Source organism: Pelobates fuscus, chromosome 13, assembly GCF_036172605.1.
Source record: "Pelobates fuscus isolate aPelFus1 chromosome 13, aPelFus1.pri, whole genome shotgun sequence".
Classification (NCBI taxonomy): domain Eukaryota; kingdom Metazoa; phylum Chordata; class Amphibia; order Anura; family Pelobatidae; genus Pelobates; species Pelobates fuscus.
In genome coordinates this window covers 5503725-5523396 of record NC_086329.1, presented here as the reverse complement: position 1 = coordinate 5523396, position 19672 = coordinate 5503725, and the positions used below count along the sequence as shown (strand labels likewise).

At 36.7% G+C, this 19672-nt stretch overlaps 1 protein-coding gene across 5 annotated transcripts in view; it reads right to left on the bottom strand.

Moving 5' to 3' along the window:
- Positions 1–19672, bottom strand: part of NIN (ninein) — a 75078-nt gene that overhangs the window by 10412 nt on the left and 44994 nt on the right. For all 5 annotated transcript variants that reach the window (XM_063440360.1, XM_063440362.1, XM_063440363.1 and 2 more), the window contains exons 12-25: positions 19413–19523; positions 18684–18773; positions 18458–18596; positions 17424–17545; positions 15969–16492; positions 10368–13376; positions 8970–9095; positions 8049–8118; positions 6739–6951; positions 5608–5706; positions 4651–4773; positions 1627–1740; positions 391–537; positions 62–241 (exon numbers count right to left, since the gene is read on the bottom strand). In XM_063440360.1, the coding sequence (XP_063296430.1) occupies positions 62–241; positions 391–537; positions 1627–1740; positions 4651–4773; positions 5608–5706; positions 6739–6951; positions 8049–8118; positions 8970–9095; positions 10368–13376; positions 15969–16492; positions 17424–17545; positions 18458–18596; positions 18684–18773; positions 19413–19523 (5067 nt within the window). The remainder of the gene's footprint in view (positions 1–61; positions 242–390; positions 538–1626; positions 1741–4650; positions 4774–5607; positions 5707–6738; positions 6952–8048; positions 8119–8969; positions 9096–10367; positions 13377–15968; positions 16493–17423; positions 17546–18457; positions 18597–18683; positions 18774–19412; positions 19524–19672) is intronic.

The window sequence follows — 19672 nt, the reverse complement described above, 5'->3', positions numbered from 1 at the left end:
TCAATGCAATATTCTGATAAAATAATCAAGGAGTCTCAAAGGGGTCCATTAATGAAGCTACCTTCTCTCTGGATTGGATCAGATCCGTCTTTGTATTCTGAATCTCTCTCTGAAGTCTTTCATTTTCTTGTCTTAAAAGCTTTTGCTCTTGTTCCATCAACTGTTCTAGATCATCCCAGTAGAGTTTCTTCTGATTGTTTTGTAATCCTGAGGAGTGCATTGCCATCTCAAGGACTTGGTTCTAGAATGTGGCAAATAAACATTGATGAACTTATGTTACCTGAAAGAGGAATGTGCTCACAGACCGTGCCAACGTTGATCGAGTCTGATCATTTTTAAGATGCTTATTCACTTTTCAAACAGAATCGCTAAGATGGGTTACAGTGTTACCTTGGCATTGGCATTTTGCAGCTGCTTGTGCAATGACATGACTTCTTGTTTTAAAGCCTCTTTCTCCTGCCATGCCACCCGCAGGTCAGACTTGATCCGTGACAACTGGATGTTCACAGTGTGTAGGCTTTCTTCTAGACTCTGAATCTGTAAAGGGAAGGGAAGAGCAGTCAATGTGTTGTATTGAAAGGCAAACTTTATTTCATCAACAAAAAATGCTCAACTCTAGCGGGTTCGTTTATTTTTATGGAGATCCATATGCAAGACTGTGCAATATGGTCTTCTCGAATCTCCTCCATATAGCTTTTATTTAGATTACACAGAGTTTTAATTAACCAACGACTGTTAAAGTCATAATTTATCTAAAGTCTCTGTTTGTGCCTCCCTACAACATACTCTGCAGTGACATACATTCATAGACACGAATATTGACAGACACACAAAACACATTACCACTACAGTACAGAAAGACTGAGAGGGACCTTTAAACATGTTAATGTAAAGATGAATTACTTCCATTTCTGGGTTCGACCAGTTATACAGTAGGAGTGCCTCGTTCTGGCACGTTTTATTTGACACAAAATAGAATGTTCTCTGCAATACACTGAATTTAACATCATTTTAAATCCTCTAATGTACATCATCTATTTCAAGAGATGCACCTGCTATAATCTTTAAATAGCTGAATTAAAATATATTTCAGATCTCTAAATGCAATCACAGAATGTGCTTTTACAGTGGATATAGCACGGACTGTCACGTTGAGTTTAGTTTGTCAAAGAACTTTTTGCTGGCACCAGAAATGGCGAGATATGATGCTACAGAGTTGTCTAGAGTCTAGGCTGGCAGTGAACCCCTGTATACCTGTGTTCCCTATTAAGGGTTAATAATGTATAGGGGTGTATATAAAAACATACCCCTTTCTGTCTCAGAAGAGATTTTTGCCAGAGGCTCAAGGAAGCAAGGTGAATGGTTAGAGTTAGGACCCACCTAGGGGGGTCTGCATTGTCGTTGGCAGGTGGGCTCATCCTCTCATGGCCATTGGAGGTCACTAAAAGACCTCAATTTGTTTAAAAATACATAGGGATTAAGGAGAGAGCGCAGGTAACTTGTTTTTCTTTGGTTTTTACTATATATTGGGGCTGATGTGTACTGTAGTCATTTGCAGCCGCCCAGTGATGGGAGTGAGCGCAGGACTTATCTTTCTGCCCCTGTATACCTGTCTACCCCTCTTACCTTTTCCTGAGAAACAGTGAGCTGGCATTTCAGCCCCTGAGATTGTTGTTCCAGAGAATTCTGTTCCTGCTTCAGACTTGCGATCTTGTTCTCCAGAAAACCGACTTTAGCACACTGCGGATAAACAGTTAGCAGAAGTTAATTATACAATAGAGAGAAATAACACCTATATCATTTCTAAATTTGGCATTCAAAAAAAATAAATAAATAAATAAAAATAATAATAATAGACTTGATATCATGGGGAATGTGTTACTGAGCTTCCAGAAATAGTCATTAACAAGTAATGGATACTGTTCTAGCATTACCCAAAATGTGAGCTAGTTAGAGAACATATCATGGGGGTTTTTGGTTTTTTATAGCGCAGTCTGGCTGAACACGTGTTTAACATGGCATTCACACTCTCTTAAACAGATGCATTATTTTGATAATTGGCAATTAAAGTGTGAAATGAGAAATATGAAGGAACAATCACCAATTATTTTGCTTTTTCTTCCAAGATCAGATTATTAAAGCAGAAAGGTTTTTTTTTTTTTTTTTATAGTGTAATTTTCTTAATATTTTACAGATAAATATAAAGATTTGTGGAGGGGGGTGTTTGTTTTTAGAAAAGAGGACCGCTATAATGACATAACTCTATACACCACATTAAGGGGACCTTCCAAAAATTGTGACTATAGTGGAGTTAAAGAATTTTATTCCAAATCAGCCATTCATTCCTAACATTTTCACTTTTGGAGTTAAAGGAATAAACCTTTTTTTGTATCTGTAAACAATACACAGAATTCCCATTCTGCTTTAAATCTATTTTTATTTCTGTTTTAGACAATTGACAAACTAAGGATGATAATTATACAATTAAAGGGTAACAGAAAATGAATATCTTAAAACCAGTGACAAGCCAACTGGTGTTATAGGGTTGTAGGGATTTGGAAAACTGCTCAGACTATTTGACACAGATCATAATTAGTCTGTATGTACAACAACCTAAATTACAGGACATTCAAATATACTAATAAATTGCTTGTTTGCTGGAACAGAATTAATTTGTTTTGGATAGAGACTGTGAATCAATTACACTGTGCAGCGAAACACTGTAGCAATTTGCATACAATTTGCGGGATTTTGCTAAAGTCTTTCAATAAGACTTCCAGATGGTGCGATTTACGAAACAACCCTGTTCAATAAATATCTCTCCAATATGGAGGCAATAATGTCACGTTCGTTCAGGGTTTTTGTAAGGAGGAGTATATAAACTACTATTTTATGATGGTCAGTCAGCCTTAAAAAGACAACAGTCATCAAATGTTTACTTCTTCCGGCTTTGTTTTATAGTTTATTATATTTAATGAAAGTTATTGTTTTTAAATTATGCATTTTTCTCATTTTGTTTTTTGAGATTTTTTTTATTTATTTTTTTACTATCTTACTGAGCATTGCATGTAGGGTTAGACTCTGTCATCTGACCAACAGCTGCACAACCTAACCTGCTGCTGCTCGGAGTGCGGTGTGTAAATGTAGCAGCAGCAAGTTAGGTTCAGCAGCATAAGGTCAGATAACAGTAGAATCCCAGCATAGCTGCTAATACAGATACAAAAGTGAAACTTTCTCCAAAAGAAAAAAAAATTATCAATATTCATCAGTTAGAAAAAACAAACACTCATTACAGGGCTGGGTTTGAGAGTCCCAGGCATTAGAGTTTAGTATAGAGTCACTGTGATATCCCAGGTAATTGCTACTTTCCTCACTCAGAGACAACCACTGTGGCTGACCTTAGAAGACTCAATTCTTAGTGCATTCACCATACATCAATTGCTGTGGGCTCGACCAAGTATACCTCATCCCAGCATTATCTGTAAACCACAAATTTTTCACTATATGACATAGCTGGTAGACCAACTAATAACTCCCATGCAAAGACTAATGCTGACCCCATTACTACTCACTAGATGTCCACCAAACGCAGTGGTCAGAAGCAGATTAAACCAAACTGTGCAGAGGTAAAATGCGGATATATGTGATTTTCAGGTCAAAAGCAGGTCTACCAACTTCTATGGAATTCTAGGATGAAGCAATTCACAGAACTCCAAACACAGCTCCCCTCCCATGGAGATATTCACGGACATTACGGTCAAGCATATCCTACTTACCCAGAAAAAGCCATTACAAGACCCTGACTGATCCAGACCCATGCATAAAATGTGTCTGGACACAAAGGGCTGTACCAAACTGCTGGCCACGTGTTACTCTTCCCTGGCACAAATACCCACACTGCCCAAGCCGCTCTATATGTTGAAGTGGGAGCCCCAAAAATATTAACCCCTGGGGGACTCACTGAAACATGCCTTGTGAGGTGGTATCTAGTATCGCAGAGAGTGGCAGATATGTTTCCCCAGAAATGGCCGCAGTGTTGGCGAATCCATACTGTTGCGGGATCTATGTCGCATGTCTTGTAGAGGTGCCAGAATCTTAGACTGTTCTAGAAGCAAAATAATTCCCTTATCCAGTCGCTAATATAAATCTACCGATGGAGTCTGAAAGGTTCCTATTCAGAATGTTCCCTAAAACTCTTACAAACCATTACTATTATACACATTATAAAAGCTGCCAAGTTATGCACTGCCGCAGGAATCTCTCACCCTGCCATCCCTGTCCTTGGTACTGGAGTCCTTGAATGCCACCTATATATGTTAAGGGAGGACACATAGAATCTCGGACACATTTAAACAAAAGAAAGTTTGAACATCATGGGAACAAATGTATAAAGATCTTACTGGTGGCAGAAAAGATTAGAAAGGGAAACACTCGAGGTAATGCACCTGAATGCTAAATTTTCTATACATGGGTGCGCCTATCCGGGAATAAACCTCCACCTCTCTCACTGGGAAATATATATAGCTTTGCTCTGAAAGGGAAGGCCTTGTGGCTAGGTGATCAAGATATTTAATGTTAAGTTCACATAGTCTTGCAGCAGAGATTTCAGTCGGGCTTTCACCAGCAAATATCACAGTTTTTGCATTTTACCTTCTCTACACATCGATTCAGCTCCTCGTTGAGAGTTTCTTTTTCTTTCAACAAATTCTCTGTTTTAGTTGTTAACCGTGAAATCTCTTTCTTGAATTCAGCAAATTCAGAGGACTTCGAGCGCTGCAAAAACAGCCAAGAAAACCAAAATTAAACAAAAACACAATATATGAGACTTCAGCAGGATAGAAAAGCAATCTCTTGATTTTTAGATTAAAATTCTTCCAATTTTGACCTTCAATTTGCAATTTACTTGGAATTCTTACTTTAGTGAATAACCCTGTTCATACGACACCAAGACTTTATGTGGCAAACTTAGCCACTTAGGGTGAATATTTCGTTAACTGTTGCTATGCTCGTTTTATATGCAGTGTGCAGCATTCCTCTGAATATTATATCAGTTATGTTTTTTTTAATGTAAAACTGTATATTTTGGTGTACAGAGAGATAATGTGATTGACAGTACATTCTTGCACAATTATCTCTCCTGTACAGCAAGGCATGCTGGGAAACAGCCTTGCAGGCTAAGTTCCCCACACAGTCCTCTGTAGTAAAACCCCTGCAATGTCATTCAGGAAACCCCTTGCATGGGGTCTTGCATAAATACTGTGACTGTGGAATAAAATGACCGTTGGCTCCCAGACTGTGTGGCGTCTAGTCCTTGGGGAAGAGGGATTATTATTACGCTGCCTGTGTTTTACCTGCTGTATCCTGACTACCAGCGGAGATACCGTGGATTATACTGCTACTTCGCTGCACTTTAGGACTATAATCCTACTCAGCAGCTAGATTTACAAAGCACCCCTAAGGTTGGAGACTTGGACAAGATGCGGGGACTAGCACCAAATCGGCAATGAAAGCACCCAAAGTTAAAATGATACATTGGTTGTGACCTGGAAACGTTTTATATACAACGGACATTGACAAACCAACCAAGAAATTTCAGATATCTTATACCTGTTTAGCATCGACCTCTTGCTTAAGATGGATAATTTCTTGCTCCAAAATGTGATTATGTGACTGGACTTTCGACAGTTCTTTTTCTGAATCCGACACCTTGGATTAAAAGAAAATTATTTCAGTTATTTTTATTACAGGAGCATGTGGCTGTGAGATAGATAGATAGATACTGTATAGACAGATACATCGATAGATAGATACTGTATAGACAGATACATGATAGATAGATACTGTATAGACAGATACATCGATAGATAGATACTGTATAGACAGATACATCGATAGATAGATACTGTATAGACAGATACATCGATAGATAGATACTGTATAGACAGATACATCGATAGATAGATACTGTATAGACAGATACATCGATAGATAGATACTGTATAGACAGATACATCGATAGATAGATACTGTATAGACAGATACATCGATAGATAGATACTGTATAGACAGATACATCGATAGATAGATACTGTATAGACAGATACATCGATAGATAGATACTGTATAGACAGATACATCGATAGATAGATAGATAGATACTGTATAGACAGATACATCGATAGATAGATACTGTATAGACAGATACATCGATAGATAGATACTGTATAGACAGATACATCGATAGATAGATACTGTATAGATAGATAGACAGATAGATCGATAGATAGATAGATCGATAGATACTGTATAGACAGATACATCGATCGATAGATACTGTATAGACAGATACATCGATCGATAGATACTGTATAGACAGATACATCGATAGATAGATACTGTATAGACAGATACATCGATAGATAGATACTGTATAGACAGATACATCGATAGATAGATACTGTATAGACAGATACATCGATAGATAGATACTGTATAGACAGATACATCGATAGATAGATACTGTATAGACAGATACATCGATAGATAGATACTGTATAGATAGATAGACAGATAGATCGGTAGACAGATAGATCGATAGATAGATAGATCGATAGATCGATAGATAGATAGATCGATAGATAGATAGGTAGATCGATAGATACTGTATAGACAGATAGATAGATACTGTATAGACAGATAGATCTGCCAGTTAGTGACCAAATGGCACGTGAATCCCACCTTTGACCTGTAGCCTTCAATCTCATCTATCAGACAATTCTTCTCTCTCTGCCATTCTTCGTTGCTCCTGGCCTCCCTCTTGTCTTTGTGTTTGAGAAGAGCCCTCAGTCTGTTATTCAGATCATGAATATCCGATTGATTCTTTGTATTCTTAATGTAGAGTTCAGAATTTTGGGAATCCAGCTGCTGATTCTTGCTTTTTAGTTCGGATACCTAGAAAATAAATACTATTTTATCATCTAAAACACAGGTTAAAAATGATGCATCAATGAATTAGTAAAAAAAACAACTAAAAAAAAACAAAAAAAAAACACACAACTAAAACATAGTTTAAGAGATACAAATGAAAAAGAACCCAGCCATGTACAGTTACATTAATGAAAAGGTATATTTTTTTCCAACATGAAACAGATTGCGAGGATAAATCTGAAATAAATGGATCACTTAGACTGTCCATTATGTAGTCTTAGACTGGTTTCTTGATAGTCAATATTATATATATATATATATATATATATATATATATATATATATATATATATATATATATATACATATATACATACATATATATACATATACATACATATATATACATACACACATATATATATACATACACATACAGATATACAGATCGCAAACCTTCTTGAAGGTATCACCTGGGACTATATATATAAGACTAGACAGAGTAATATATGTTTAACTGCACTGGAGATAAAAAGACCAAAGGTTTGTTGCGATAAATTCTTTCTAAAGTGGAATAAGTCCGTTTTCTTTACCAAAGGGATAAAGCACAAGGGTAGATACGCCCGCTAACATTCATGGTGCAAAAGTGTTCTTAAGGAAAATTATCCATAGTTCATTAATTCACTAAAACACAATGTTTATTTAAAAATGTATTTATAAAAAAAAAAAAATAGTGACATAGCAAACTTGATGTATAAGAAAAAAGGCAGCCGTCCAGCGTGTTTTGTGCCGCATGGTATTTCATTTTAAGCATAGTGTGCTTACATACCGCAGGAATATTTAAACATCTAACCTAACCGTGAGAAATGAGACCCTGCAAGTCAGTAAAGGGACGAGAATAGAGCACCCTAAGCAAACCACCGTACACATAAACCAACCCAATCAATAAAGAAAAAAAATGTGAAAAAAAGCATAAAACATTTATAATTTTACATATAGCTTTTTGATGGTGTTATTTGGATCCCAGGTTGTCCATTTCTGGAGTCCTTTCATGAATTTTCCAAAAGCAGACACTCATGAGAATGCTATATAGAATGTACTAATCTTGAAGAAGAACCCACCTGTTTGGTTAAAGTTTCGACCAAATTCTGGACTGCGATTTTCTCATTTTGAACAGTCTCCAAGTTTACCCTAAGAGACAAAAATACAAGAATGCGTTTGAGAAAGCACTAAAATACTAAAAAGATTACCAGTATGTACACACAATGTTACAAGTGAGCAACATTCTGACCTCGACGTCTGGTTTAAGGTCTCAAGGTTTCACCACTGTCCGGCAATGTTATCCCACATTTATTTCTGCAGAACTACCTTAACCCCTTAAGGACCAAACTTCTGGAATAGAAGGGAATCATGACATGTCAGACACGTCATGTGTCCTTAAGGGGTTAAAGGACAATGGTCACCTCTAAAATATTTTATAATAAGAATCATTTCATCGAGTATTGAAAGGAAATAGATTTTTTTTTTATTTTAATGTAAAAACAAATGATAAAAATTCTATTTCGTAGCAGGATCCTCCAGCCATATACATACACCTTGAGTCAGACAGGGTTCGGAAACAGCAGTCTCTATGGGCTTAACGGTTTCTGTGCAGACACATGCTAGATATAGTTTGGGGGGGGGGGGGGGGGGGGATTTTTTTAAGCAGAAGAAGTGGAAACATCTAGATATGGGTTTTAACAAAAAACATAAAAAATAAACCAGGAACTCTCATTTGTGTCTCTGCCTCCATCCCCCTGTGCCTTTCTCTGCAGTTTTACAATTTAAGAAATAAATAGAAAAATGACCGTGTTTAAAGGGACACGCCAGGCACTCAGACCACTTCTGCCCAATGGAGGGGCGCTGTAGGGTCCTGCAGTGCCAGGAAAACAAATATTTTTTTCCTGGCACTGGAATATCCCTTTAAAATGGAAAGCACAGGATATGGCCATCGGTGGAGTAAACAAAAAAATGACATAATAGAATGTTAATGATCCATTTACCACATTTCTTCACAAGCTTCCTGTAGTGCTGTCATTTTCTGATTATGGATGTCACATTCTTCTTCCAAGGTGGCTATTTCATATTTTAATGCAGATCTTTCCTCTTTCAGTTCGTTGTTCTCACATCTTGAAAGAAGAATCCGTAATGATTAGCGAAAGAAGATTTTGAAGCAAAACTTAACATTTACATATATCTTTTCAGAAAGACGAAGGGTTTGGAACACTATCACAGCCATATTTTTTTATGTACCGGTAATTGACTGGAGATAATCTTGATGGTTGTGGTCTATCCATTACTTTAGAAACATAGCTTTCACAAATCGCAGGAGCTGCAAAAGGCACCAATAGACCTTTCGCAGTCACTGCTGGTTAGCTGAAGGCCCAAGCTCTTGCTATATGTACACACATTGTATTACGTGAAATTCGTCATGTATACTGAATTCTACAAGATTGCTATTCTCCCACGAGGTTTGCACAGACATTAACAATTTATCTTCTTAAATTGACAAAATATAGGCACCCAGACTACTTCATCTAATTAAATTGGTCTGGCTGCAGTGTCCCAATCCCCTTAACCCTGCAATGTAAAAACATCGCAATTTTAGAGGAACTGCAATGTTCACACTGCACGGTTAAGACTGAAGACAGAAATATACAGTTCGTAATGAAGATTACAAATCATTACGAATTATGTGACCATACGCACTTTGTGGGATATACAGTCCCTCATATGCTAATAAACAGTGATATATTGGAATTAACTTGCATACAAGGTTAGATTGATAATATATACGATTTATAAATATTCTGATGGGTCAGCGAATGGTTTATTGGTCAATTGTTACACTTTAATCAACGGATTTACACTACGGCCAATTTGCATATCATAACACTTGTTAATCGTGACTCACTAAATTATATATTGCAGATCAGTTTCTGATATCAATACACAATTTAAATCCTCTCCCTATCAACAGTGATTAGTACAGTGATCATTTCTGATTTTTGAATCATTGGTGAATTATTAGTCAAGCAATAAAAGCAGGTGAAGGTTTGTGCAGCTTGGAAAGAGCAGAAACGTTAAAACAGAGCTATAGAGGAATAAAGGCTCACGAGGAACGATATAGCAAACACCAAGAGGTTATGGTTTTCATTTAAAGGATTCTAGGAAATAACTGAAAAGGAAAGTGCCTCAACGGGTTAGGAGCGGTGTAAAAAGATCCAAGATACCAAGACAAGAAATAAAGCCATTGTAGAAAAGTTTAAGGTTAATTGTTACATTGGGATTCTCCTCCAGTCAGTATAGGATGTTAGTTCTAGAGGCAGAGGAAACAAACAGCGATATAGATAGATTCTTGATGAGTTTCATGCCAACAGATGGCTACATATGGACATTACCTCAGAACGTCAATGGTCTTCATCATCTCACTGATTTGTTCAGGATCTACAATATCTTGCTCCTTCTCCTTCTGCAAACATCTATGACATACAAGTTGCTCATGTGCTCCTCCCATCAATCCAGACTCCTCGGCTAAATCCATTCGGCCACTTTTAAAGATCTCTGAAGTTTGAGTTATGCCCTCTTCTTGTCCGACTTGTTTCGGGATTGGAAAGTTGTCTTTTGGCCTCTCATGCTGTTGATGCGGCAAACAATTTTGGACATTAAATGACTGAGACACTGTCGGAGGGCTTAAAGTTGTCAGGGAATGCATTTCGGCATTCTTAGCATAGTGCTCTAAACTGAATTGAGGGGTTAAATCATGCGTTTGGATTTCTTTATCCAATACGGACTTCATGACTGGTTTTCTTTTAAAATCATGGATCTTTTCCTGAAGCTTAGTAACAAGCACTTTAAGCTCATGGTTTTCATTTTTAGTGTCTTCATACAGGTTTTCAAGCTTAAGGGAAGCTTCAGCCATCTCCTCCATATTCTGTATTTCGTTCTGCAGCCAAGAAACTTCAGAAGAAAGCTCCCTATTGTTTTCCACAGCTTCCTTATTTTTACTTTCCATCACCTTTAGGTTTTCTAGAAGATGCACATTTTCTTTTTTAGCAACAGACAACAACATATTTAGCCCAGGAATTGTGACGTGCATTTCTTCGAGCTCTGGGAATTCAAAATCTGAAGAGTTCATCATTTTCTTAATAAGATCATATTCCAGGGACAAATGATTTAGGTCTTCTTGAAGAAGCAGAACTTGGGCCCTGAGATGTCCATTCTCTGTTTTGGTATCTTCGTAACATTTTTCCAGGTCTTTAAATATATCCATAGTGCATTTGTGCTCTTTTGTTTTGAAGTGAAGCCTCAGGTTTGCATCTTCCAAAGTTTCCACATTTTGCTCATTCATCGGATGTTCGATATTGCTCATTCCATCAGACAAAACGTTTACCATTAGGTTTCCCTTTGATTCACTGGCTTTGTTGAGACTGTGTTCCATCATGTGTAGATTTTTTTGTAATCTAGATATTTCAGCATTAAGTCTCACGTTTTCTTTGACTGTCTGCTCATGTGTATTTTGCAGGTTTCTTAGAACATTTTTTTCTTCTTGAGAGAGGTCAGTATTTACCCGAAGCTGAGATACAACAGCTTTTAAGTCTGAATTTTCCTTCTGTAATGACTTTAAATCTCCCTGAAGTTTTGACAATGAAGAAATCTCATTTTGCAGTCCACTGATGGTGCTTTGAAGAATGGATATTTCAGTAACCATCTCTTCCTTCTTGTTTTTTTCCAATTCATAGACTTCTTTATAAAGGATTTCTGACTTCACCAGTCTGGAATTAAGCTCCTCTTTTTCGGTTTGATGTCTTTGTTCCAGTTTTTCAATGGTTTCCTTTAACATCTGAACAGTTCTCTCTGACTGAATTAATAATTCTGCCCTCTCAGTCAACAAGACCTTCAAATCTCTACCTTCTACATGATCCCGTTCTAGGCATCCCTCTGTCTCACTGGCTTTGCTAGTGTCACATTCCATGATTTCCAATTTCTTCTTAAATCTAGAAATCTCAGCAATAAGTTCCAGGTTTTCTTTGACCGTTTGCTCATGCCCGTTTTGCTGGTTCATTAGAACAGCTCTTTCCTCCATTTGACAAACAGAATTATTTTGAAGCTGAGATACAACAACTCTCAAGTCTGCATTTTCTTTCGCCAACAAATTTAAATCTCCCTGAAGTTTTGTCAATGTAGCGATCTCATTTTGTAGGTCACCGACAGTGCTTTGTAGTGTGGATATTTCACAAAGCATCTCATTCTTCTTACTATTTTCAGCCTCACAAAGTTCTCTATAAAGTATTTCTGACTTTACGAGTCTAGAATTAAGTTCTTCTTTCTCTGTTTTATGTTTTTGTTCTAGTTTTTCAATGGTGTCACGCAAATTCTGAACATTTCTCTCGGACTGACACAATAGCTCAGCTCTCTCTTCCAATAAGGACTTCAAACCGTGGCTCTCTTCCTCAGACAGTGCTTCTGCAATTTGATTTCCCGCTGTCTCAATCGCTTTGCTAATGTCTTGCTCCATCATGTCCAGTTTATTCTGTAATCTAGAAATCTCTGCATTAAGTCTCACATTTTCCTTAACCGTGTGCTCGTATATATTTTGCAGGTTCCTTAAGACAATCCTTTCCTCTTCAAGGTGTACCAAATTATCCTGAAGCCGAGACAGGACTACTTTTAAGTCCGTGTTTTCCTTCTCCAACAACTTTAAATCTTCCTTACGTTTTGATAAATTAGAAATCTCATTTTGTAGTCCACTGATGGTGCTTTGGAGTGCGGATACTTCTAGAACCATTTTTTTTTTCTTGCCGTCTTCAAGCTCACGAACTTCTCTATAACTTATTTCTGACTCTAGGAGTTTGGACTCAAGCTCCTTTTTCTCTGTTTTGAGTTTTTGTTCCAGTTTTTCAACAGTTTCTTCTAAAACCTGAACATTTTTCTCCAAATAACATATTTGTTCATCCTTCTCGGTCACCTCTTCCTTCAAGTCATTTTCTAGCTGTGTGATTTTCCCAGTTAGTGCTTGCTTTTCTTTTTTTGCAGTAAGTTCACATTTTTCCAGTGCTTTATGTAGGTCATCTCTTTCTGCAATTAATTTATTTAACGTCTCCATATAGTTCTTCTCTAGAAGGTATTTTTCTTCTGCAAGGGTAGAACACACCGTGGACTTCTCCTCCAGTATTTTCTGTAGCCCACTTTGTACCTTCTCATCCTCTTGAATAAGCTCTTCCTTTTCCAGTTGCCACTTGGCTTTTTCTTCTGTGTGTTGGCTCACAAGCTCTTGAAGATTATTTTGAAACTTTTTTTCAAGGCTTGCCAAAGCTTCCTTGTGCTTTCTAGCCGCAGCCTCACACGCCATGCCAAACCGATCTTCCTTTTCTACTAGTCTTCTATTATACTCCATTTCCATTTTTTCCCTAAACATGGCGAATATATTAAATTACTAAAATCTTTCAACATGAACATTCTATAAGCAGGAATCATAAAGCAGATACTTTGAATCATATTATAGATTACAAAGAGACAGAATTAGCATTTAAATATTGCTCTGCTCTTAAAATAGATTTTCTGGAAATGCCGTAACTGTACAATACCTTCAATTATTAAACACAATAGCAATTATGGTAATTAAAATTATAACGCCTCAAACCCTGCACTGTCGGATATTCAAAGTCAATACTGCATTTTAGAAGAAAACTACATTCCAGAGAAGCACCATGTAGTATGTAAAATACACGGTCTACCCTGAAGCTTAGGATGTTGATATTGAAGTGACCTGTGAATGATACAATTAGTGAGCAGTTTAAAGTGAATACAAATTTTACAAGAATTTGTGAAAATAATTTTTGGAAAGGGGCATATGTAAAGTGATTAGGGAGAATAAACAGCTACTCATTAAAGGCTTAACTTTACCCCCTTACAGAATGTGTAGGTGCAGGCCAAATCCGTAGACTGTAGGTAAACTTAATTTCTGACTTGTCTGTAATGTGTTGAGATGACTTAAGGGCACTCTAGTCTAGTACAATCACACAAATACTTGAGTATTGGCTTTAAAGGGCATACAATTCAAATGATTTGATTGATAAAGTGTCAACTTATTCCACAGTTCTAAATATGTATTAGTCAAAGCATTTCCAGTAGGTCTATAATTAAGAACAGGCAAAAATGTTGCCATGCTAATTATTTCCATTTAAAACAAACAAAAAAAACACAAATCACTTTAATTTGAGCCACAGCAAAAAGACGGTCTATTTTAAGACTAAGTTCCAATGACACAAGCGGGTAATGTGACTGGCAAATAAACAGGGGGGGGGGTGGGAGGGAAACGTTCATTCGAAATCAATAGGTTACAAAAGACTCAGTGACACCACAGTAGCTTCTGTTAAGTAATCTTTTTCAATCAACCAGAGAAAGACCTGACCAGACTTCCTTCTGTGAAAAATTCATTTCTGACAAGATACAGCATTTCAAATTAGTGTGTTCACGAGTTATGATTTGCACAACTTGTAATTTGTAGTTGTATATGAATTTATTTTTGTATTAATCAAGATTGTATGACGTATCTTGTTACTCTAGAAAGTCTTAAAAAAAATGTTGTTAAGAATAAGATCACTTAACTTCAGTTACTGTAACACTGCAGGAGGTCTTGATTTAAAAAATAAAATTAAAACATTTTTAAATTTGCCATAGAGAGACCCAGAAGTAGGAGATTCTACTCAAGACACGGTATATTTCCATTTACTATTTTTATATTTGAGCACGAAGCTTTAATTTGATTGTCTTTGTGCAGTGTTCACTCAATCAGAAAGCAACAGGCATTACAATCACATTCATTGAACAGAAAATGCACAGAGGAGGAGAAGTCTACAAAACACCATAGTTTTCATTCCCCTTCCATTTCTTTTTCTTTTGTGAAATTTTACATTTTTTCTGTCTTACATATATACAAGCAAAACAATTTAAAATGTTTTGTTGTATAAAATTACACAAAACACAAATAGAACCAATACAAAATGCTGAATTGTCACTTTGATTCAGTGACACCACTGTCATCTAATAAATGTTCTAATAAATCACGGGATAAACCGGACTAGTATTAAAGGCCAACGTTTGGTAAAAAAACGCGGATGAACGTGAGGAGGATAACTGCGAAGTGGCTACAAATGTGAAGATAATGCTGCAGTTCGTGACAATAATGTAAAATAGCACAAGGCATAAAATGGTGAAAATTAGCAATTGATTAGCTGCTATTAACCAGCTGAAGTTACAACTGTGGATAGAAGGGGAACAGCTTAACGTAACATGTATAAGTAGCAGCTTGTATCTGGAAGAATTTTTTGTCTCCTTCAATAAATCTAGAATGGTTTTGTGGGTCGCCGGTTATAATTAGTATAGTTACATTGGGATTTGTGAATATGAGATGTCAGTTATACATGTTCTAGTTGGGGAACTTGAAAAATGTATTCAGATTTTGTTGGACAGCCTTTTTTTGTTTTTAAATAAACCAAAATTATATTATTAAATGTATAAACATAACCAGACCAGGTTTAATTTATGCATAAAATTTGTAACACGGAATATGAGAAATCATTATCACACACCGGGTCGCATGGTACCCTTTTTCCTCCAGTTATCTAGATATCATAGCTTGTAAGATTGAGTGTTTGGTGAATTTACTGTTGTCAGAGAGTTATCGAGTGACTTTCTTATTAACTTCCAAGAGAAGTTTGGAAGCATAAACTTGCAAGGAGGGAGGGGGGTGTAAAGACTCACAGCAAATGTCTCCTAAATTGAGAAATTCTCAATTTTTATCTTTTGAGCTTAGAAGAATAATTCCTGAATTAAATGTAGTGAATAACTTTCAATGGATATTGCTCACATGTACAAAAATCAGTTGCATAGTAATTCCCTCATCTCTCATACAGACAAGCATTGAATCATTAAGTGAGTTTAATATATTGGGCCACATATTACATAGGCCATCTATTGACTCCTCTGTGATCACTTACCTTTCTTCCTGAAGTTCCATCTGATGTTCTTCCAACAGCTTTGTCTTGAGGTCATTTTTTTCAAGGTCAAGTCTTTCTTGATAACTGGATATTTGCTCCTTAAATGTGTGCTCCAGATGATCCTTCTCCTTCTCAAAATTTCTCACCATTTCCGCCATCTTCATTTCCAAATTCCTTTCTAGTTCCAATGCTTTTTGTACCAAAGTCTCTTTTTCTTTGTAGAAAGCCCTTTGGACCTCTTCGAGCTGCACTTGAAGGACTGTCTCCCGCTCGACTAGTTGGACCCTTTGGTTATTAAAGTCTGTTTCAATATGGCTAAGCTCCTGCTTGTGTTTAGATATTGCCATTTGCTTCTCTTCTTTTAATTTGACTATGTCCGCTTCTAGCTCTACGTGTCTCGATTTAAGGAGTCTTATTTGCTCTTCAGTTATTTGAGCCTCTTTTTGGTATTTTTGTTGAACAATTTCTTTTTCTCTCTCATATGAACATTTAATTTCTTTCACTTGCTCTTCATAGTGGATCACCTGAAAAAAAACAGTGCATTATAAATATCAACACACACACCGACCCCATGTAAAGCTAGAATATAGCGGCTGTGGTGAGGGGTATGTAGTTATGAAAGAGTAGATTCTTGAGGAGGCTAGTTTGTGTAATAAAATATCCTTCAGCTTAAATGCTACCTGTCATTAATAACTAAACTTTGTAATACGCCCAAGTTAAGAAGTTCTATAAAAGTGAATGAATGGAGTGGGCAATACAATAACAGGTTTTATGACGAAATAAAATATATTTCACAGAAAACTAGAAACCGGATTTGGGAAAGTCTTTTCACTGCACAATGGGTCAAAATGTTCTCAAACTGCAATACATAACTGCTGGTGTACTTCAAGGAGAATATATAGAAAATTATCTCTAGATGTTACCTGGAGGAATACATAGATTGTAGCAGACAATGACTGAAGTGGAACAATGTGTATTTCCCTTCGTAACAGAGGAGAATGCCATTCATGATGGCTGTGGCCAAAAACCTGCATAACATTTCTTTAAACCCACTCCTATCGCACTAGCAATTCAAATAAGTCGATTGATCCATCCAGTTTCCAGATTAGTTATAGTGGAACATTGGAGAGAATTCTGCCATGTTATGGTAAGGGAGTATCTTACAACCAGAGTTTGGCACCATGGCTGCAGGACATTTCAAAAGTATATAAAATAACAAAAATATGGCTGCATGGCCATTAAAGATTTGAATGTCTTTTAGGCAGGAGCTGGTATTGGTTTCATTTTGTATTCAAAGTTTCTTTCATTCACCACCTTTGTTACGGTTTGATACTTTGCATATCTTTTGGGTTTTTTTGTTATTTTTTTTAATGCAATGTTTATTACCCAATTTTTTTTTATAGTTCTGTAGGTAAATGTGCAGTGGCTTTTATGACAGAAACATGCAGTTCTTACTTTGGATTCCAGTTCCATGGTGAGGTTCTCCACTTCTCTTTGATGTTGCTCCCGCATCTGTTCAATTGCCATTTCCGCCTCTATGCTCATGTTTAAAGGTGGACACTCCTCTGCGCCAATGCCTAGGTGAGAAAAGAGGACAAGCTTTAGGAGCGAGGTCACCCACCAGAAGCCAGTACACTAGCTTTGCAGGACAGAAGAGATTGTAGGGACAGGACTATGGAAATGTCCTACAGCCACTATCGAATTTGTGGTTCAGATAAAAGAATTCCTTGCTTTACTTTTTAATTATCGCAGACATTTAGACTTTTTATGCAAATTACTGTTTGAGATTAAAACTGGTCTGATTAATAATTTATATATTTTATTGTCTGCTTAGGATCATCACAATCCTATACAAAGGGTCTCACAACATTCCTAGCCCAGACTTAAAGTAGCTTGCTGCGGCAAACGTTCTGTAACGGGATCTCTTGCCATTTCAAACTATTGTAGTATGCGAGTACTCACTAGAGGTGAACGTGCCTTACACAGCTACTTGTGGAATCCATATTAGTTGTTTTTACAGCTATGGAAGTCAGAAAATATACATTTCCAGTTCTGGATGAAAATCTAATCCTTTAGTACCAAATGTAAAATCTAGTCACAGAGAATTTACATAAACTGTTACAGTAAGCTGCTGTTATCAAACAACCCATAGGATCCTGAAAAGTAGTGGGAGTGGGTCAACATTTCCGAGGGTTGAATTTCCACTCATCGGGGCTAGCTTTTTACTCTCTAAGGTTAATGGCTAGTGGGCTAGTGGACATTTTGAGCCCTGCTATACAGATTTTAAGTAACGCCAAGTTTGCAAACATTCTCTTGATGGTAACAAGTTTAAAAATTTTTCACATAATCTCCATAAATATTTATTGCCCTTTAAATAAATATAATGATAATAAATCTTTTGGTCAGGTTAACATGCCAGTTTAAGGAGGCTGACACACAGTAGATGGGAGACAATAACAATGTGTTTTTTCACTGTAATAACTTGTTACCTTGGTCACACTCCACAACATTTTTGCTGTCCATTTCGAAAGACAAGGAATTCTTTAAGGACGACCGGAATCCTCTAACACCCTGCAATCGATACTCTTCAAGCTCCAGTTGCAGTTCATCAATACGATCTTGCAGCTCCTGAAAGAAAAATAAAAATTAAAAAAATACAAAAAAAAAATTCCCATGGATAAGATTAAGAGTCAGAATGTCACGCATTTCACTCACCCTGCGCTGCCGTTCAAACTCATTCCTCATTTGTGACAATTTCTCTTCTTGGCGAAAGAACTCAATACAACTTGGGTCCAGGTCACCAAACTGTAACAGAGAAACAGAATGTGACGGCAGGTAAGAACCATTCGGCCCATCTAGTCTGCCCAACAGATGCAATGTTTAGGCTTAGAGACAAAGGAAATTATATATATATATATATATATATATATATATATATATATATATATATATATATATATATATATATATATATATATTCCTATATATAACCCCATTAGCACCAAAATCTGGTCATCTATGCCAATATAAAATGTCTTTCTTATTTTGCGTTTACAGCTCTACACATTTGTTAAAGAAACTTTAAAAATATAAAGAGAACCGCTAAAACAAACCTCCATTCCAGTTTCCCCCATTGACATTATTCCCCCGTCGGAGGGGGAGAGAGGGCAGATTAAGGGGAGGACATGGGAGGTTGGATTGCCACTGGCTATCTGGTGCCAACATGCTATGTCAGATTCCAGCTTTGCACAGTATTCACATTATCACACTTACTACAGAAGATTTTGTAAAAATTCTCAAAATTTGACAATTTTACGAACGCGCATTGGAGAAGTAAAGGTTACACATATTGGTTAAAAAAAATGTAAAAATAAAAGACGTATGTCCTTCAAGTTCAGCCTTTCTAAAAGTTGCTTACACTAGGGTACAAACTTTTCCACCAACCTTTTCCCGCAGTATATTATCCAGGCTTTTCTGAAGTTTACACGTAAGAGTTTCATATTCAAGTAGCTTCTCTGAGGTTTCCAGCAATTCATTCTCTAAGCGGCTGCTCTCCTGAAAACGGTTTATTGACAAGAGTTCAAAATGCAAGATCTGGCAAGTACAGTAGGTCTAGCATCAGGCTTTCCATAATCCGTCAGGGCTCAGTACTGACCATGCTAACCAAGTCTAGACCAAGTGCCGCAGCATGATTTAGTTCTACC